The 23061-nt window shown below is 37.8% G+C and overlaps 1 protein-coding gene across 4 annotated transcripts in view; it reads left to right on the top strand.

Annotated features, from left to right (window-relative positions):
- The window catches only part of LOC126281645 (transmembrane protein 131), a 353143-nt gene extending 330823 nt beyond the window's left edge, over positions 1-22320 (top strand). For 2 of the 4 annotated variants that reach the window (XM_049980780.1, XM_049980778.1), the window contains exons 24-25: positions 5560-5882; positions 21397-22320. In XM_049980780.1, the coding sequence (XP_049836737.1) occupies positions 5560-5882; positions 21397-21486 (413 nt within the window). In that variant the 3' untranslated portion in view covers positions 21487-22320. Of the gene's footprint in view, positions 1-5556; positions 5883-21396 lie in introns of all 4 variants that reach the window. The other 2 variants (XM_049980779.1, XM_049980777.1) reach the window with 1 other exon arrangement.
- Positions 22321-23061: the final 741 nt, after the last annotated feature.

Raw genomic sequence — 23061 nt, 5'->3', positions numbered from 1 at the left:
TCAAAAATGGATGAAAAAGAATTTTGTGTGCTGATTAAACATTAATTTATGAAAGGCAAAACGCCTCAGGAGACTAAAGAGAAGCTCGATGAACATTACGGTGACTCTGCACCTTCAATTAGAACAGTTTATAAGTGGTTTCAACCAGCTTGTGGAGGTTACGGGTCGAGAAATTATTGATAAAATCCCTGATATGGTGATGGATGACAGGAGAGTTAAGGTGCATGAGATTGCTAGTGCTGTGGGCATCTCAAATGAATGGGTACATAATATTTTGCATAATCTTTTGGATATGGGTAAGCTATCAGCAAGATGGGTTCCGTGATTGCTCATGCTTGACCAAAAACGGAATCATGTGAAGTGTTGCAAGGATGGGTTGCAGCTGTTCAGGAAGAATCTGCAGGACTTTAAGCATCCTTTTGTCACTGTGGATGAAACATAGTTATATTATTATACTCCTGAGACCAAACAACAATGCAAACAATGGGTTACCAAGAGGGAATCTGCACCAAAAAGGCAAAGACCATTCCCTCTGCCAGAAAGGTTATGGTGACTGTCTTTTGGGATTCGCAAGGGATAGTCCTCATCGACTATCTGGAAAAGAGTAAAACTATTACAGGTGCATATTGTTCATTGTTATTGGACCGTTTGAAAACCGAGCTGCAAGAAAATCGCTGGTGATTGGATCGCAAAAAGGTCCTTTTCCATCACGACAATGCACCAGCATACACCTAAGCAGTTGTGGTCACAAAATTGATGGAAATAGGATTCCAACTCATTTCACATCCCCCCCTATTCTCCAGACTTGGCTCCCTCAGACTACTGTTTGTTCCCCAATTAGAAGAAATGGCTGGCAGGACAAAGATTTTATTCAAACAAGGATGTGATTGCAGCAACTAATAGCTATTTTGCAGACTTGGACAATTCCTATTATTTGAAAGGGATCAACAAATTAGAACGGTGTTGGATGATGTGTATAAGTCTAAAAGGAGACTATGTCGAAAAATAAAAAAGGGTTACCCCAAACACATAAGTAGTTTTTATTTTTGCACAGATTTTTCAAACGCCCCTCGCAGGCTGGAAATTTTAATACAATGAATGGAAATGAAAGCACTGTTGTAATACATATTGATGACACTCATACTAAGTGTATTGTTCTACAGATGAATTTAGAAGATTGGGATATCTTCCCAAACCCCTGGACAGAGTTCAGCCAAATTTGGCACACAAACAGTAAACTTCCTATCAGCACTGTTAGGGTTATAACAACCTACTTAGGAGTGAAGATAAGGGTAAAAACAGCCCCCCCCCCCCAAATCCCTCCAAATATGCTGACCTGTATGAAAAGCGAATTATGTGGGAATTATATTGACTTGCCTTATCAGGTTGCTTTGCAGAGCAGCCTACTTGTCATGAGCAAGAAACAGTTCTCCAACCCCCAAAATGCAGGCTGTCCTGCACCAGAGGTGTGTTGGGTGGGTAGTATCAGCAGAGATTGGGAGGTGGGGTGAGTGGGGTAGAGGAGATGGACATAGAAAGGGGTGAGGATGGGACAGACAGAGACAGGAGGAGCAGGAGACAGATGTACAGAGAGAGGGGGAAGTAGGAAGTGGTCAAAGAGTGGGGGAGGAGATGAACAGAAAAAGGTGGGGGAGATGCAAGAGGCAGGTGGGAAGCTGTAAGGGTAGGTGGAAATCAGTAGAATTTGAAAGTTTTGATGACACTTGCCATGGTGCTTGCCAGTCTACATGAGCTGACATTAAGTGGCACTGGATTAGTCATGACACAGTGAACTATTTACATTGTGCTGTGGCATTTATTTAATTTCATTTCACATTCACAACTACAAATAAGTACCACATGTGTATATGAACAGCACTGTAATGCACTGTCACTAGTCCTTGCTGCATCCTAGCGTCATTTCCATCACAGCAAATGGTCAGACTTCAGTACAAGATAGCTACAAATAAGTACTACATGTGAACATGAATGTAGCTGTAACTTGCTTTCACGAGACCTTGCTATTTCCTTGCATCATTTCCATCACAGCAAGTGGTCAGATTTCAGTGTGAGCTGTAAATGACTTCAGCACTGTGGGGGATTTCAATCCCCAACATTTCTCTCACCACAACACGCCATAGTGCATACCATACCCCTGCTCTCCGCTGAGGTGACACAAAAAAAGTAGAACAAGCTATAATACTATTGGCTTATGGCTCTAAAATAACGTCCACTGTACTGCATTTATGTGATTTTGCCATATTCAACTGTTATCAGTTTACTTCATCATGTTATCAAATTTTGCTTTTTATCTAGGTGGTCATGATATGAAAATACTCTCGAAACTGCATGCTTTTGGGCATAATTTGTAGATGTTGCATTTGAGGAAAAGGATCGGTAGCCCTTTCAAACTATTGCCAAAATGAAATATTAATCGAAAGCAAATTTATACATTTGTATGTAGGTATGATAAATAGAACAGCTTTGTGGCCTTCCCTCTTCTCCCACACAGCAGTTCCTGTGGGCATATTAATTACCAAAAAGTTTCTGTTTGAGGGTGTTGCTGCAGAGTATATGCAGCATATTATGACTCCGATATGGGTACACAAGCACGAGATGTAGGCGGGATTAGTGTGGCATTTGTGTCTTTCCGATGTGTGTGCAGTAAATGCATAACCTTAAACTATGGTGACATTATTACAGAATGCGTCCAAAAAGGACCAGCGTCCTGGTATTCTTTTCTTGGCTGCCGAAAGACAAACACAGGTAGACACCCATCGGAGAAAGAACAACATCCATGTCTTTTGAAAACCATCATGATTTAATGGTGCACAAATTTCCGTGCTGGCTGCAATTTGACATAAGGTGCCAGTCAATCTGCAAGGCCAGCCTCATTCATTACAAACAGCACCAACTCAAGCAGGAGACACTCGAGCATATGCCCTGTAGTCCTGGTCTCTCCATCGATCATCAACGTTCAGCCCCTTAACAAAAGGCTTCATGTTGGATGGGGATGTACAGCAGGAATTTATGGACTTCTTCATGCAGCATGACATGGCGACTTACCACATGGGTGTCTTTAACCTGGTGCATCGGTGGGATGTTGCTTAAGTGCTCAAGGTGATTTTGCTTGATTGGCACACCAATTCTGGACTGTGTACAGTCTTCGAACAGAAACTTGTTGATCGCCCATGATCATTAAGTGAGTAATGAAACATTTTCCATTTGCTTGCAAACATTATTCTATATTTTAAAAGGCCTATAAAGTCACATTTCCATTCTTAAAATGTTTTTACCCTATAGGGTCTGTCTCCTGGAGCACTGCTGTTAGTTTCTAAGTCATTTAAAAGGACATTACAAGCAGGTATTTACAAGTATGATTTATTTAAGGGATAACCCATAACCCCATGACCTAACAGCACTTGTATACTTATCAGAAGAAGGGGCATACTGTAGCTGTCCTGCGGTACAGGGTCAATATTTAAACAAGTTCCAGGCCAGGCAAACTGAGTGCTAGGTGTGATCTAGATAGGCATTAGGTGCCTTATAAAGCACTGTTTGTTTGTGAGAAAAATTGCAGTTGTAGGGATGGCCCCTTCTATAATTTCTGTTCATGGGACAGCGACAAAGTATTTACCAAATGTTATTCTCCTGGACCGTTGAAATTTTTGCAATATCATTATCCTTTACCAAGATCCAGATGTTCAGAATTGCTGTACTTAATGCAGAAAACAGTAAAAACCATTTTAGCTGTTTTTTGCACTATGTGTCACAATTATCTACATAACTAACAATAACCAATAGCTCAGATTTTAACTGCACGTTCCATAGACAAAATCTGTATCCACTATCAAGGCACACACACACACACACACACACACACACACACACACACACCAACCATGATTTTTGGATACAAAAAATACCAGTTGAGGTTATGGCCACTATTATAATTTCTATTTGAGATGAACTGCCGAAATATTTACCATATGTTCCGAAGAACCTTGAAACTTTTTTTAATATAATTATCCATTACTGAGCTTGAGAGGTTCTAAGTTAACATACTTATGCACACCTGAATAGAACTTAATATGACAGCCAAAAAGTATGTAAAATTGGAAAGACTGCACAAGCAGTAAAAGGTATCTAATAACATTTTTACTTTGAAGATACAAATTGTAAAGTCTACAATGTCACTGCACAGTCTTGATCTATCTACCAAGCAGAACAGAGTCTAATAAGGAAGCTGGCAAGATGGAAACTATCCTCTGGTAGAGCAGGGTCAGGTACGTAGTCCTACAATGGTCTAAACCCCAACCAACACCAGAAAACTTTGCAGCCTTCTAGGCCATGATGATGGCCAAAGCTTGCCACCTTATGAAAGAGAACAACAAAAAGCCATGGCAACTGTTCCTGAACTCCAACAACTGCTTCAACTTGGACTGCATGAGTCTAGGAAGCTATCAGGAATTTTTTTGGTAAATACAGTCAACCACCTATGTGAACTGATTCTGAAATGACCATATTCCCAAAAGATCACCAGCAGATATTTCCCAGACAATTCCAGCACACTTTGTATTGGCTACTGCCACTGAAAGCCAGGATCCAACATTTGACGACTACCTTAAGACATTAGAGAGGGTTCTAAGTCATATAATGGCTCTATCTCTATGTGAGAACTGGGATCTCTTATGGCTGAAGCTCCTGATATGGTGCCTGGCTGTGGATAACTCCAACTCAGTGTCCTGCGATAACTGTGAACCAAGTCAAAGGAAATTCTCATAGTAATTTCAGTTCAGTAGGTAGACATGATAATTTCCCACCCATAGAGTTAAACATTTTTGATCTCCATCCTCAAAATGGGGTGCACCCAATTGTACTGCAGCAATTCCAGAAGCATTGCTTTAATGAGCTACATAAAAAGACTTTGGAGTGACAGGACAGCTGTCAACTGATCATAAAGACTATGAAGCTCCATTCCAAGTGCAGGTATTGAAAATACCAATTTAATGTTCACAAATTAATGGAAGTGGCTGTTCAACAGACTTTCCTATGTAGACAGCATTTAATAGGCATTTTTCCTTTTAAATATACGCAAAGCATATGACATTACTTGGATGCACCATGTTCTAGTACACCATAGTTGGGGCTTCCATAGTTACTTAAGTTCTTCCTGACAGATTTGTACAAGGTATGATATGTCCTTCAGTGAAATGTTACAAGCATTACTTTCTTTACTGTAACTGCTAATAATTTTCATGGAAGGAGTCTCGTGCAGTGCTCTTTATTTGCGGATAATTGTGTTGATGGTGTTCTCATGCTTCTTAGTTACAATGGGTCTGACTGTTATATCCTGAGCATAATTTGTAAAGTAGCACCCTATTCTTTATTAACAACAATTATGTGTTGCAGTGAATCGGTTGTAATGGTATTTAGAGGATTAATAGTAAAACTTTTGCATCACATGCAGTTGAAACACTTTTTTGAATTATGTGCCTAGCTTAGATGTTATTGTTGCTGATATATTTTCATTATTGTATTTTTTTGTTGTTGCAGCAGACTCTTGGCCGATGATGGATGCATTATGGAAGCCACTTTATACACCACCACAGCCATTGGAAAGCCACAATGATTCTCTGTTTTCTGATGTTTCTGTGACAGCAAAGAACAAAACAGATCAGTCATATTCACCATGGGGACCAAGTAACTCACTTTGTATTGGCTCTGTATGGTCATCATCAGCATGGTCAACTGGCCCTGGTCCAGTTGCTCCACCACTGACTACTCCAGCACCCATCCTCCCTCCAGTAGCACCTGTACATGCACAGGGCAACACAGACGGCACTATTGAGGATGAGCCACCATCTTCCAGTGATCTTGATGTAAGATTTATTACATTCTCATGCCTGTTTAACACGTGAACATACGTGTGTGTGTGTGTGTGTGTGTGTGTGTGTGTGTGTGTACGTATAACATATGCAGTGAAACCTCAGCAGCAAATTAGAGATGATTCTTCAACTACAATGGTAACCAACGGATGAAGCAACATTACTGGTGCTCAACTGACTGTCAGCATCCTTTCCAGTATGTCATATAATTTCGGAGATGCGGTGAAGAGTAAGCACATGTGAATTATTGAAGCTTGAGAATTATTCCTACCTGTACATTGAGCATTGTACCAGATAGGTATCCACTGTGGTTTTCTATGATGTTATAATGAACATTAGCCATATCTCAGCTTCCAAAAACTATTATACACAGCTGCTACAACCAAAAACTTTTAGTTCTCGAAGAGATATCCTTCGATCAACACTGTTTCAGAAATCTATTCTAATAGGGCAGATGAGATGTCTCATCTACGAATTTTCTTGAGATATCACACATTGAATATATCCGCTATTTGTTGCTTGATAACTTACGCATAATATTCATCCACTATTTTCTCTCATAAATTTGCTCATTCAGTCATCTATTCACTCATTGCGTTCTACAGAGGAAGACAAGAGTGGATGGTGAGTACTTAACCTTCGTGAGATGAAATTCCACATATTGCTGGTAGATACATATGATTAGGGAAAATTGGAAAGGAGGGGCAGGTGCCTCAAACAGTAGGTTGTCAATAGAACTCAGACAAAACACGTGGAAACTATACAAATAAATCATGTATGGCCTTTACTGTTTTAATGTTATGATGCTGCAGCCAGTTTGTGTGTGTGTGTGTGTGTGTGTGTGTGTGTGTGTGTGTGTGTGTGTGTGTGTATGACAGTTTTTGAATGAATTTGTTGACATGTCAAATATGTACTTCACAGTGGCTCAAATGCTGAAACAATTCAGTAGTATAGAATAAAATTAAAAACTTTTATTCCACATGAACAACTTTTGCATAAATGAGCATTCCTTTCTTGTAATTTATCACATAGTCAAATGTATCTGTTACGATTAAGAAAAGGCAAACCTACGTTTCTAGCATTTGTAGACTTAGAGAAAGCTTTTGATAATGTTAACTGGAATACTCTCTTTCAAATTCTGAAGGGGGCAGGGGTAAAATACAGGGAGCGAAAGGCTATTTACAATATGTACAGAAACAAGATGGCAGTTATAAGAGTCGAGGGACATGTAACGGAAGCAGTGGTTGGGAAGGGAGTGAGACAGGGTTGTAGCCTCTCCCTGATGTGTATTGAGGAAGCACTAAAGGAAACAAAAGAAAAAATTGGAGTAGGTATTAAAATTCATGGAGAAGAAGTAAAAACTTTGAGGTTCACTGATGACATTGTAACTCTGTAAGAGACAGCAAAGGACTTGGAAGAGCAGTTGAACGGAACGGACAGTGTCTTGAAAGGAGGATATAAGATGAACATCAACAAAAGCAAAATGAGGATAATGGAATGTAGTCAAATTAAATCGAGTGATGCTGAGGGTATTAGATTAGGAAATGAGACACTTAAAGTCGTAAAGGAGTTTTGCTATTTTGGGAGCAAAATAACTGATGATGGCCGAAGTAGAGAGGATGTAAAATGTAGACTGGCAATGGCAAGGAAATCGTTTCTGAAGAAGAGAAATTTGTTAACATCGAGTATAGATTTAAGTGTCAGGAAGTCGTTTCTGAAAGTATTTGTATGGAGCGTAGCCATGTATGGAAGTGAAACATGGACGATAAATAGTTTGGACAAGAAGAGAATAGAAGCTTTCAAAATGTGGTGCTACAGAAGAATGCTGAAGATAAGGTGGGTAGATCATGTAGCTAATGAGGAGGTATTGGATAGGATTGGGGAGAAGAGAAGTTTGTGGCACAACTTGACTAGAAGAAGGGATCGGTTGGTAGGACATGTTTTGAGGCATCAAGGGATCACAAATTTAGCATTGGAGGGCAGCGTGGAGGGTAAAAATTGTAGAAGGAGACCAAGAGATGAATACACTATGCAGATTCAGAAGGATGTAGGTTGCAGTAGGTTCTGGGAGATGAAGAAGCTTGCACAGGACAGAGTAGCATGGAGAGCTGCATCAAACCAGTCTCAGGACTGAAGACCACAACAACAACAACAACAACAACAACAACAACCTAAGCATGTTGACTGATGCATCCAGCTGCTACATACTGTCCCTTGCTTCCATCACAAACACTGGCAGAATAGAGCCTCAATTTTTTTGTCCAGTCTCAATTTTTTTGTCCAACCTATAATAAATTTGTATTCAGCAAACCTCATTTTACCAGTCTTTAATATTGATGAACTGTGGTGAATTGTCTTTCATTAGAAAGTCTAAACTGTAGGCTTCCTACATTACACTACTGCTCACCAGGCAAGTTGTTGAAATTGAATATGACACCAAGCATCAGACAAGTAAATATCACCTAACTTAGGAACCTGCTGGAATGTAAAGAAAAATTTAATAAAGATTTGGCTGATGGAGACTGAATGACAGCTATGGGGGTGTCAATTCAAATCCAGATGGCAGTTATTTGGTGTAATTTGTTTGATTATTTAGGAATAACAAGTTTTTATTTGTTCAAAAACAGTGGGTTATTGAATGTCTATACTTTAACACTTAACAACGATAAAAATCATTTTCATTGCAGCGAAGTGTACACACACACACATTATTGCACAACTGTCATTGTCGAACAGCAAATAATGATTTTCTTGATAAATCCACAAGCTGATTTTTTTGCTTTTGCTCTTGAAATAATAATTACATTACCTGTAGCTGACAGGTGCACCAGATTACAAGGAAAGAACACCTGAAGTGTATCATCCATTCTCTAAATCATCTCCATGATTGGCATCACTATAACAGTCAAGAATGCTTTTGTCTTCACTGCTTTTGTAATTTATCACATCGTCAAAAGTATCTTTTACCTAAGCATTATTAAACAGCAAAAGATTCTTTTTACCTTTATTACATCACACACTGTCAGAGTTTCCTGACTTCTATGTACTACTCCTACAGCATATGCAATGTCTGGTCTTTTCCCACACATCAAGTACATCAAGGATCCAACTGCTCACCTACATGAATATTGAGTGTTGATAAGGTTCTCTTCCAAGGCATTGTCCTTGATAATTGGACTTGTAACAACTCTACAATCACTCGTGCCAAAGTGCTCCAAAACCTTCTTGCTGTAGCGCATCTTACCGATTTGATGGATCCATCTTCTTTTCTCTCAATTTCCGATCCAAAGAAATATGATGCCAGGTTTGATTTTATTTTGAATTCTCTTGCAAGTGCTTCAATAAATTCTTTAAATTCACTATCATTGTTGCCACAACAGTCCATCATCAATACAGCATATGAAAAAAAAGTCATGCAAGAACTTTTATCTCTCATAAAATGGAAGGTATGAACTTCACTTCTCTTAAATCCTAATTCCATGATGTAATTAGTGGGTCTCCCATTCCAACAACAGGATGCCTGTTTCTGGATGTATAAGCTTTCCATTAATCAACATACTTCCCTAGAACAATTATTATAATCTTCAGGCTGTTTCCTTCACGTCACCATAGAGGAAGCACTAGTCACATCTATTTCTGCAGTGTTCATATTCTGTTGGGCTGCAACGCTGAGTAATTTTTGTATAGACAAACCTAGGGCTGAAAGTTTGTTCGTAATCAGTCCCTTTGTTTTGAGAAAACCTTTGATTACCAATCTTGCTTTGGATCTGTCCTCCAATCCATCAGCATATGTCTTCAGTTTGTAGAACCACTTAAGTGGAATTGCCCCTCTGCCAGGAGGTAAATCTTTCAAAGTTCAAGTTCCATTTTCTTGATGTGCCACCATTTCTTGATCTATTGCTGCTTTCTAATCATGTTGTTGACTCGAATTCATGGCATCACAATGAGATTTTTGGTTCCTCGTAGGTCGTTAACTACATTACACAGTCTGATAATCTTTTTGAACATTTTAGCATTAAATGTTCACACAGCTGCAAACTAATTCTTTCATCTTCAGAATGTTCTAATTTCTCTTCAGTTTCATCCTGTAAATTATTGCGACTGTAGAACTCATTTTTTCTTGGAAAACTAAATTTCACTTTGCTCTCAGTTTTGTCTGATTGGTCTTGTGACTTCTGATGAAGGAGATCAAGATCCACAGGAATTACTGGACTTTACTTCTGCATAATTTACTTTTCAAAAGTAACTTGCCCTGATGTCATTAGCTTGTGATTTTCTTCATGTCAAATCTGATAACCATCATCATGTCCATAGTCAATTAGCTCTTTTTCTGTTTTGATACATTTTCACCTTATATTGTTTTGGAATGTGAACATAACATTTAGACCATAATATATGTAGATGATTATTCCAGGCTTCTTTTGATACCATATTTTGTATGGAGACAGCCCTGGAATACTGGAAGGTACCATTCGATTCAGGATGAATGCTGCAAAAATTATCATTATAGTCCAAAATGATGTAGGAATGTTTCCATGAGCATGCATCATAGCCCTGGCTGTTTCAAGAAGAGTTTGGTTTTTTCTTTCATTTTGCTATGGAGTGTATAGCATAGTGAAATGTTGGATTATCCCCCCCCCCCCCCCCCCTCTTGTAGAATCTCCCTTGTCTGCTTATTGTTGAACTCTTCTCCATTATTGCGTTAGATTTTTTTAAATTGAATGTCCAGCAGTCTTAGCTTAAGTTATAAATTGTCCTAGTTTATTAGGAACTTCTGATTTCTTCCTTGATAAAGTAAACAGCTCAAAATTTACTGAAATCATCTTTGGCTAAAACAAAGTAGCAACACCCAGACATGGCAGTTTTGAAAAGGACTGGAAACATCTATATGAGTCAACTCTCCCAGTTCAGAAGGTCTCTTCTGGCTGCCAAATGGAAGCCAATGTGCTCTACTGTAAATATTGCCTTCACAGGGGTCATAATCCAGTCCCAAGATGTTGGAGATCAACATGTTTATTTTGATGTCCAAATCTTTCATTATACAATTGTAGTAAGTTTTCTCGGCTCATTTCATTTACTTCAGCAGGAGTAGGAGGTTTAATGCTTCACATCATTAAGGTAACTCGTCCTCCATAATGGTCACATTTGCCAACTAGTTTTTTGACTTCAACAATTTGAAAATTTCTGTTGTGTACAAAAATGTACTTCTTGGATTTTTATCTTGTTCCACTAAGACAGAAAATAGATTCTTTTTAATTTTTGTTACATGCCACACATCACTCAAAGGAATTTTGTGCCATTTTCCATTTACTGCTGCTACTACATCTGTGGTCTCCTTGCCAGCAGTTCCAACAGTATAACCATCCACTGATGTTACTATGTGATTTGACTTGTTGCACCATTATCTACAAACCAGCTACCAGTATCACATTCAGATGACAGAACAACAGACGTTTCAGCAAACAGAATCATGTTCATATTTGTGGTTTTAACAGCTTCCAACACATCACTTTTCTGAGGCTTTTGTGCTCGAACATCCGCAATCCACTTTCAAAATTTCTTGATCACATGATACGTCTTCTTACAGTAACGATAGACAATTTTTATTTTATTCTGTGGGTATTTAGAGCGTTGTTTTGGTGAGTTACTTGAAAGTGTCTCTTGATATGTGGAACCTCCTCCTTTACTCGGCAAAGCTTTCTCATGTCCACAGAGTTGAATTGTCAAGTTATCAACAGTCCTATCAGTTTTTGACGTAAGCATTGAGCTTTATTTTAATGAAAAATACCCATCTGGTAGTGGACCTAAAATTATACAAATTAAATATAAATTGGGTAATTCTGGATGATTTTCAACATCTTTGGCCACTCATTCCATACATTTTTCAGATTTGATACATTAGTTGTTATGTTTTTATTAGAATGTTTCACAAATCCAAAAAATTGTAAACAGAGGTCATAAACATTTATTTTCAGAAATATTGTTAAATAATTTATGCAATTCTACCCATACTTCTCAGGATGTATTAAGACACATTATTTTCTGCAATGTCTCCTCTGTCATAGCCATGGTTGATACAATTAAAACATTGCTGTCAACCTTAAGATATTTATTTAATGTGTTCTTATATGCCTCTTTTACTTGACAACCTTCTGCAGGTTTTAAAGGTTTAACTAACCTACCTTCAACAATGCCGGATGCTCCAAGCATACCAAGTAGACAGACATTTTGTTTGTATTTCTATGTACTCCAGTTTGATTGCCCTTCCAGTAAACCAATGCTTATCACTATTGTTGATTCTAGAGTCGAAATTCGCTAACTGACTCCAAAAGTTACTCTGACGTACAAAAGTCATACTACACTAATCTCAAAATTAACTTTTTGTTTATGTACAAAACTTACAACTTGTGTTTCTTCAATCACTTTAAATTACACAGTAGCATACCTGCACCCAGAAACTTTTAGATTATTTAGGAATAATACAAGTTTTTCTCTGTTCAAATACAATGGTTTATTACAAGCACATTGGTTTATTAAACATACACACATTAACATATAACAGTGATGATAATCACTTCCATTGCAGCGAAGAATGTAAAACAGTACTTGTCTGGTAAGACAGAGAGATGTAAATGTCATTCAGGTTATTAAATAAAACTGTTCACAACATGAAACTTTAACGTATTTTGGGTTTAACGTGTTGGGATGCACTCACTAGTGTTATGTCCTTACCTTGTTCTTCGTGCATTTTAGTCTCAATAACATCGATCATATCTAATGGGACGTCTACACAAACTAACTTTTTCTATTAGACGCTACACATATATTAATGACAAAATTATATAAGATATTTCTTGATTTATAGCACACAAACATTGTAAAAAGAAAGATTTATTCATTTATTTATACCAGTTATATGATATGAAATTACCTTGTTTCGCTTGTAACAGATAGTTTTGAGGATAACGTGTTATCACAGGCGCCGACTCCATCACAGGGCCTGAGGAGGCCCAAGCCCCCTCAAAAATTCGTTTCAGATGCTGGAGCTCCCCCAATAATTTAAGAAAATTGTTAGTTATATTATGCTTTGTAAAATCAGAAAATTATGTTGAATTTTTTTATTTTCCTTGTTTGACTATAGTTACCTTTTAAAATAGATTCAGTAATTAGTTAAAACAAATAATTATTACGGTAGTAATCAGGTTAACTGAAAACAAGTGGTGGGAATCAGGATAGTGTTACGGTGCTGCGGGCACACTTAGAATTTGTCCTGGTGCGCAAACCTTCGTGTAAAGTCTGGTGCCAGTGGACCAGCGCTGCAGCTGCAGTGACATCAAAAGGACTGGAGCAGAAGTGCCTGGAACTCTCCGCCTCGCATCACCTCGATGCTTCAAGACATTATGATGTCGCAGCTATATAAAGCCCACCATGCTGTCGCAGTCATTCACTGAGGATAGTTTCATTCAGTGCATACTGCAGACTTATCTAGTGTTCTGAATTTAGTGTCTAGTGGACTATTTTATATGACTATATTTTATTCATTTACTTTAGTCTCTTTGTGTATTGTCAATTAAGTTTGCAATGGATATGTTTGTTACGATAAAGGTGCACTTGAAAGTTGATGGTGCAGCAGGTCAATCTCCAACAATTATTGTATTGTCAATTGCTTTGTTATCTTCAGGTGAGAACCGTTCACAGCCGAAACCTGGACAATCCCGTAAGGGAAGATCATTTCAGAAGTCTTGGTTGGATCAGATATACGTGGTTAGAATATGAAGCATCTACCAAAAAAGTTTTTTGCAAAACCTACAGAGGCAGATGCTAAAAGTCTATTACAATTTTCTTCAAAAAAAGATGATGCATTCACTTCCCCCAACACTGAATCACAAACTCTGTTTAGTATTTTAAAAGACATTTTTGCTTGTATTGATTTGTCAGTGGATAACTTAAAGAGGACAGTGCTATAATGGTGCCTCAAATATGAGGTAAGTTCACAAAGGACTAAAAAAAGTTAGTTTTGGATATACAACCAAAAGCATGTTATGTGCACCGTACTGCTCACAGTTTAAACTTTGCCATTTTACATCTATGAAGGGTATTATGGCTTTAGTCAAGCACACCGTAATGGAATCTAACTAAAGGATGGGACTTCCAAGAAGCATACGTTGTGAGAGCACCAACGACCAAGCTGGTATATGACCCCTTTGCCTGACTCGATGGACTATGCATGCTTGTAGTATCTTGAGAATATACTTTGAAGAACTTCTAGTTGTTTTTTTTACAGAGGACAAAACAGGGCAGGTTACAAATGTGCAGGCTACCTTGAGTCAATGTTACAATTTCTTTTTACGTTTTTATTGCCATGCAGTGAACTCAGTAGAGGGTGTCAATGAAAAAATTCAGTGCCCTCATCTAAGTGTTGCTGATTTGGAAAAAGTATATGAGGGCTTGATTTGTATATTGAATGGAAGGCGTGATAGTTTTGAACACTTTTGAGAATTGTGTTTAAAAGAAAACTTTCACAAGTTCATGATTCTTTGCGTCCTCGGAATCGAAGTATACCAAAGAAGTATGAAAGCAATGAAATCAGTTCACCACACACCTTCAAAACCCCAAAGGAGTGATACAAAGCTATGTCCATTGAAGTTTGTGAAATGGTGCAATCTTGCATTACTGAGTTGTTTGCTTCAACTGGACTCACACGGGTCATTGCAGTTGAACAATAGTGCTTGTTTTTAGTAAACAGACGTGAAACTAATTTGGAAGAATCAACTGATTTTTCAAAAATGACCTAGACATTGAGAGACTGCACTTACACTTGAATATGTTAGCTGATATCGCTAATAAAAAAAACAGTTGGTCTTAAAAAAATGTGTCATATAAGAAAGTACATTACACAAGAGCCTGCAGTTGGAGAAATATTATGTGAAGTAGTAAAGTGCATTAATCTTCTCTAAGTAGTTCCAATCATGACAGCAACAACAGAAAGGTCATTTAGCGCCCTTAGACATCTGAAGTCATATCTCCGATTAACAATGGGACAGAAGCGACTGAACAACTTCACTGTTCTTCATGCCCACCGAGATGTTTTGGATGAATTGGATATCCAACCAGTCATCATCAACGACTTCATATTCAGCAATCCAGTCACATGGTCACCATTTGCACCCTTCTAAAGACACTCTAGCCCTAATAATGGTATTGAGATCAATATTAAAAGTCTTTATAAAATAGAGAATTAAATACATACATAATGTTAAATTTTCAGTTTCGAAATATTAGTACTATTTTAGTAATGTATTACTATAGTACTGTAATAGTTATTTTCAAATACTTAAATACTTTTAGGGTGTAAGACCCAATTTAAATCTGGTATTTACATACTTTTTGACTGAAAGTATTAAGCATACTGTGTTAACTTTATTAACTGTATTAAAGCATTAACTTTGAGGTATTGTTTTTATTTAAGGAACCCAGAGCCTTATTCAAAGTAAGCTTAAATTAGCTATTTCATTTATTAATCAAAGTGCTATTCCTGTGCAACAGCAATATTTTATGGTTTACTCTTCTAATGATAGTTTAGAATTTATTTAAATATGATTTCAGTCTTTTCAGAGCTATACAGGGTGGTCCATTGATAGTGACCGGGCCAAATATCTCATGAAATAAGCATCAAACGAAAAAACTACAAAGAACAAAACTCGTCTAGCTTGAAGGGGGAAACCAGATGGCGCTATGGTTGGCCCGCTAGATGGCGCTGCCATAGGTCAAATGGATATCAACTGTGTTTTTTTAAATAGGAACCCTCATTTTTTAATACATATTTGTGTAGTGCGTAAAGAAATATAAATGTTTTAGTTGGACCACTTTTTTTGCTTTGTGATAGATGGCGCTGTAATAGTCACAAACATACAAGTACGTGGTATCATGTAACATTTCGCTAGTGCGGACGGTATTTGCTTCGAGATACATTACCCATGTTAAAATGGACCGTTTACCAATTGTAGAAAAGGTCGATATCGTGTTAATGTATGGCTATCGTGATCAAAATGCCCAACAGGTGTGTGCTATGTATGCTGTTCGGTATCCTGGACGACATCATCCAAGTGTCCAGGCCGTTCGCCGGATAGTTACGTTACTTAAGGAAACAGGAAGTGTTAAGTCACATGTGAAACGTCAACCATGACCTGCAACAAATGATGATGTCCAAGTAGGTGTTTTAGCTGTTGTCACGGCTAATCTGCACATCAGTAGAAGACAAACTGCGCGTGAATCAGGAATCTCAAAAACGTCGGTGTTGAGAATGCCACATCAACATCGATTGCACCCGTACCATATCTCTGTGCACAAGGAGTTTCATGGTGACGTCTTTAAACGTCGTGTACAGTTCTGCCACTGGGCACAAGAGAAATTACAGGACGATGACAGATTTTTTGCACGCGTTCTATTTAGCGATAAAGCATCGTTCACCAACAGCAGTAATGTAAAGCAGTATAATATGCACTATCGGGCAATGGAAAATCAACAATGGCTGCAACAAGTTGAACATCAGCGACCTTGGCGGGTTAATGTATGGTGCGGCATTATGGGAGGAAGGATAATTGGCCCCCATTTTATCAATGGCAGTCTAAATGGTGCAATGTATGCTGATTTCCTATGTAATGTTCTACCAATGTTACTGCAAGATGTTTCACTGCATGACAGAATGGCGATGTACTTCCAATATGGTGGATGTCCGGCACATAGCTCGCGTGCAGTTGAAGCGCTATTGAGTAGCATATTTCATGACAGGTGGATTGGTCGTCAAAGCACCATACCATGGCCCGGATCTGACGTTCCCGGATTTCTTTCTGTGGGGAAAGTTGAAGGACATTTGCTATCGTGATCCACTGACAATGCCTGACAACATGCATCAGCACATTGTCAATGCATGTGCAAACATTACAGAAGGCGAACTACTCGCTGTTGAGAGGAATGTCGTTACACGTATTGCCAAATGCATTGAGGTTGGCGGACATCATTTTGAGCCTTTATTGAATTAATGTGGTATTTACAGGTAATCACGCTGTAAGAGCATGCGTTCTCAGAAATGATAAGTTCACAAAGGTACATGTATCACATTGGAACAACCGAAATAAAATGTTCAAACGTACCTACGTTGTGTATTTTAATTTAAGAAACCTACCTGTTACCAACTGTTAGTCTAAAATTGTGAGCCATATGTTTGTGACTATTACAGCACCATCTATGACAAAGCGTAAAAAGCGGTCTAACTAAAACATTCATATTTCTTTACTTACTACACGAATATGTAATTAAAAAAAAGGGGGTTCCTATTTTAAAAAAACGCAGTTGATACCTGTTTGACCTATGGCAGTGCCATCTAGTGAGCCAACCATAGCGCCATCTGGTTTCCCCCTTCAAGCTAGACAAGTTTCGTTCTTTGTAGTTTTTTTCCCTGTGTGTTATCATCTATTGTCCAAGAACGACCTCATGTAGTTACACATAATATCTCTTCACCGGTACTTATATAAATGCTTCCAGTTATGTCTGCTTGCTACCTTGCTTAAAAATACTTTGCTGCTTCTATCTAAATCTCTTTGTCAAAGACTGTTGTCATAACTGAAGTCACATATCACTTGTGATTATAGTTTCATGGGTGTTTAGCCATGGTCAGATAAAGGTTTCAGTGCCGATCATTTTATCTCCCAATGTTGGAGATATCATCAGAGTTTGTAACCAGGGAACCACTGAATTCAGTTCCCTGATACTGTACTTTTGTCAAGGCCCAGTCATTACTACACTATGATGTATAGAGGGGCCTGAACAATTCAAAACATAAGAACAACTTTAAGAGAAAATAAGATAGCTGCAAATAAGATAAGTTATAGGCTTTGGTACTAAATAAAGCAAATTTCACCAAATCTTCTGCAGTACAAGGTTCATAATGCTTGCTGGTGCAACTCTGTGATCTATGGCAGCATTCAAATGGTATCACAACTCAAGGTAAATTGGTTTTGTATGAAAAATTTGGCTTGTTGAGCTTGTTTGAGTTCAAAAGTCAGCTAAAGAAGTCTTCTTCGGAGGATTTCTCCAGAACCCTTGCATGGACCATAGCCTAATTCCCATAAAACTAAAATCATCTTACCCTGTACTTTACTAAAATCTTATCCTCCTCTTGGTATAGCCTCACTAAAACAATCTTATTCCTGTCACATATTATGAAATCAAGTTCACTGTAATCAGACTGCTAGCAAAGTAGCGTTCAATATAAAGAAGAAGAAAACAATGCTTTTCACAACATACATAGTAACTACCACTAATAAATGCTAATCATGTGGAGTTCAGTCCATGTTTCATGCTAATGCTACACAGCCTTTTTTAAAACTAGTAATATTCTGTAAAAAAAAAAAAAAAAAGTTATGTTTTACCAGTCCCTTAAAATTTCATTTTATTTTTGTACTGTCCCTTGTCCCGTCTCAGACAGTAATCACATTGTAGTTGAAACTGATTACAACTCTAGTACAGAGAATCATCTTGTAGTTATTAGTTAAATCAAAATCCTCATATGGCCTATATAAGGGCCATAATTTTTTAAGATCTACACTTCATTAACCAAAGGAAATATTTGGTAAATATACATCTCATTAGAAAAATGTTTTATCCAAGAACAAACTTAGTGAGAGCTCAGCAACAAGATTGGTCTGTTTTCTTTGGGCCTATGGTCTCTGTCCCGTTTCTTATCTTTCAGTCAGTACTGTACTTTCTCATTCCCTTTCTTCCTCCAACACATCTTTTTTTTTCTTTCCTCGCAACTGTGAAACAGTGCTACATGCTCACATGACTAGTCAAAATAAAATATCTGTGACTTTTCTTCTCAGTTCAGTTGTATCAACATTTAAATGGTTTTCTTGCTGCAGTTGTGAAACATTAAGAGAGGAGCAAGTTACATAGCTAGCTTTTCTGTGTGCTTCTACCACTCATTTCCCGTAGTAGGATGGGTACATTCCGTGTGTGGACGCAGTAGGAGCTGGCTGCAGTTCGCAAACAGTTGAAGATGCTTTTGGCCATGGTCAGGCATTTTCAGGCTGCTGCTGCCTTGTGGTGTAAAGATGGCGGAGAATCGGCATGTCACATGGGGCACCACATGTGCCACTTGTTGCACCCACAGTGACTGCTTCTGAGGCACCTTACAGTGTATCCAACATTGGGGATCCTCTGTCACTGAGGGCTGAACGGCAGGTTGTAATGCTTTCTCGTAGCACGAGTCAGAGTGTCAATGTAGGGACCAGCCATCTGGCCTCATGTGTTCACCCTGTGAGTGGACATGTGGCCGCTCCTTCACCAGAGTCTGAGCAGACACATGGGGTGAGGGGTTTTCTAATTATGGGAAACTCCAATAAATATCAGCTGTGATATGGAACCCTTTAGGAAGATAGGGTAAGAGCCATGAAAAAAACTAAATGTGTGCCTGGTATGCCTGCCATGGGGCCTCATCTGAGAGGCAGAGGAGGCTCTGCCTGTGGCTATTAACAGGGAAAAAAATTCAATGTGTGCCCAGTATGTCTGTCATGGGGTCTCATCTGAGATGTGGAGAAGGCTATCAAGGGTTCAGGGTGCAGTCATCTGCAGGTTGTGGCTCATTTTGGCACCAATGATGTCTGTTGCTTGGATTCCGAGTCCATTCTCAGTTCATACGAGCTACTGGTGGAAATGGTGAAGGCTATTGTCCTCTCTCGCAGATTGCAAACAGATCTCACAATTTGCAGTATCATGCCCAGAAATTGATTAGGAGACCTTTTGGTTACAGCCGAGTAGAGAGTCTCAATCAGAGGCTCCATCATTTCTGGGATGGACTTGATTGAATAATTCTGGACCTGGGTTATGTGGTGGAGAATTGTAGGATTCCTCTTGATAGGTAAGAGGTGTACTGCACAAAGGAAGCATTTACTTGGGTAGCAGAGTACTTGCGAAGTACTGCTGACCTATCAGGTCAAATTAAAGGAAGACATCTAAGAAATTCAGATGTGTGCTGCTGAATTTGTTTTGAGTAGATTTGATTTGCATGCAAGTGTTATGGTAAAATTTAGAGGATAGACAGATGCAGCTGACTGCAGAACGATTTTACTGCCGCCAATGTACATTTTGTGTAAAAACCATGAGGACGAGAGAAATTAGAGCTCGGTTTGAGGCATATAGACAGTCATTTTTCCCATGATCCATTTGTGAATGGAATAGGACAGGAAATTACTAGTAGTGGTACAAGGTACCTTTTATACCATATGGTGGCTTACTGAGTATGTGTATAGACCTAAATCTAAATTCTCCCTACCGTTTTTCCACACTTAAAAACATTGATGGTTATTATGTGTGAATCAGATATAACCTCTGTTTCAGTTGATTTGTTTGAAGTTTCATTCCATCTTTCACTTAACAACACAAACTGGTCATCCATGTACAATCAGACATTGCTTAATTTATCAATATTTGTTTGTGACCGAGATGTTACAAGTGCATTATTTTGCTGATACTCTTCCTTTATAACTTATATTTTGTTTACTAAGTATAGATTGGCTTACTTGAACTGTAAATTATTGTTTTCTTTTTATCCAAACCAGCTAACTGTGGCACCGTGAGTTGTAAAGAATCTCTCTTGGGGTAGTAGTTCTGTGCCGTATCATTGATGCAGATAATAGTTATTTGAGATTGGAACAAGTATACTGTGCAATATGACCAGTTCCAGTTCAGTAAATATCTTTTAACTATAATTACTTTTGAAATAATACTAAATTGGATCACTTATCCTTAAAAATTAAATAATCCTCGGCATAAAGTTGGCACTGATGGCCTATCTGCAACTGTATCTTTTCATGCCCATTCTATTTCAGATTACAAACACCGGTACTTATGATGCCATCATGCATAATTACCAAATGAATTAAAACAGTCTGCATACATATGACTGCCAATGGATTGGATTGTCAGTACGTCAAGCCAAATACATGTTGTGGTACTGTTTCTTCTGACACCAAATACAGCATCCCTTCATTTATAATATTTATGAGAGAGTGAGAGTGTCAGTTTTTTTCTACGGTAGAGGTCTTGCTCTCAACGTATTGAAAACTAAGTACTCTTAGGTACAAGTGTCATTAATGTGTGATTTTAAATGTACCTTACATGATGATTTTGAAGTCCAGTATGTTATAGGTTAAGTGGGCGTAAGTCTAATTTCTGCAGTTCCGATTTGAGACCATGTTTGTAATACCTGCACACTGCTTCATCTGTGGAAGAGGTCAGCTCTAGTCCTAGGGCACTTTAGGCAGTGCTAAAAGGGCACATGCCTATTTCACATTGCCTAAATCAATAAATCTGCATTATGCAGCATGAAATATCAAATGTGAGCTGTCTTGCTTCTGGTGTTACATGTATTGCCTATATTCAAATGTACGTGTGAATGAGCCATTTGTTAAACATGCTTTTTGAGTCATAATAAAATTTTATGTTTCAGAGAGGCCTTGGTTTCGATCCGTTTACATCTTTAAACGCTATTTGGTTTCCACGCCCAGCTGAATCTTGGAACCCTCCAGCTAACAACTAAATCATTCGGCAAGAATACAGGTTTTGGCGCTGGTGGTACATTCACTACATTTCCACTAGCAATAGAGAGATGCTACTCCATTTACACATTGAAGTCAAAACATTAAAATTTATCAAACTGTATCATGGATATGAAAAGCATGTAATTTGTTTCCCTTGCACTATAAAAACAGATTTTCTAAGTTTCTTTGAATTTAATGTGAATATCTGCAAAATTTTTGTTTGTTTACTATCTTGGAGTTTATAATAATGAGGAATTGTTTTATTTTAATTTCAAGTGAGTGTTTGTTGCACACTTGGTTTATTTCCTCTTAATCTCACTTTTAAATGCAACAGAAACCCTGCCTTCTTGTGCATAGATGATTACGTTTAAAATAAACTATGCTAGAGAAGAAATTAAAAATTGAAACTGACAACAACTGAGAGTTGGAAAATTCAGTATTTGTAATTTGACGTTCCCCTCATTTGATTGGAAAACTGCATATTTTTTCATTATCATGTTACTAAAAGCACTGTATATGGTTGTGTGTCACTCAGAAATGTAATTTATTTTTTTATTTTTATTTTTTGAGCATTATTTGTGAAATAATTATTGTGTTTCTAATGTTTGTAATACTTAAATCCTGTGTTCATTGTGTACCATGTCACCAAAGAATGTACAAATTAATTTTGTGCAGTGAATCTTGACTGCAGAAATGTCATATCCTTAAGACTGGCACATGGATGGTCTCTTGGAGAAAAATAAAAAGAAAGAAAGAAAGAAAGAAAGAAAATGAAAAATGCCATTTATGTGTCATGAGGGATAAATTCAAAATAAAAACATTTTTTTATATGATCTGTTGTTATTCTGTTTATCTTATCCCAGAGACAGTCGGTAGTATTTTGCATATAGAGCTAAGACATATATAATAACGTAAAATTCACTGGCTCCCTTGCCCTCTTTGTCCTTTGTTGCTCTTTGCAAACAGTGAATTCATTTTCTGGTGTATGTATTGTTTCGTATAGCTGCATAGTTAATGGTAGAGGGATTAAATTGACACCTAAAAAGAGTTCCTCAGGTAGATATTTTCGCAGGTTCGTAACAACATATCCAAGTGCTATGTAGTTTCTCATACTAGTTTCTCATACATGAAATATTTGATTTAAAAAGTGATAATATGTCTGCTTTAAACATGTAAAGCAAAAAACCAAGAAGAAGTCAACAGAAATTAAGTAATATCTTAAGACAATAAGAGCTCTTCTCTCTAATAATTGAAGATGGAAAATTGTAATCTAGTGTTCCACTGATAGAAGTGTCACTAAAAATGCAGCTAGGACCTGAACAAATCGTCTAGACATGTGCCTGAAGCAGTTCTGTGAATTCATATGTAATGTAATCAGGACTGCTGAATAAGGATTTGAATGCCCACTCCTTCTAAATATGATCCTCCCACAACACCTTACTCATAGCGTGGTCTTAAAACTCTCTTGTTGAATCAACTATTTGTCTTGCTCTTCAGTATCCAGCCGAGTGCAATTGTTGATGAAATAGTATTATTTTGACAGTAGAATGAGCATCTTTGCTACATCGTGCCTC

This window comes from Schistocerca gregaria, chromosome 7 (assembly GCF_023897955.1).
Source record: "Schistocerca gregaria isolate iqSchGreg1 chromosome 7, iqSchGreg1.2, whole genome shotgun sequence".
NCBI lineage: Eukaryota > Metazoa > Arthropoda > Insecta > Orthoptera > Acrididae > Schistocerca > Schistocerca gregaria.
The sequence above is the reverse complement of the archived record's forward strand: the minus strand, read 5'-3'. Positions and strand labels throughout refer to the sequence as shown.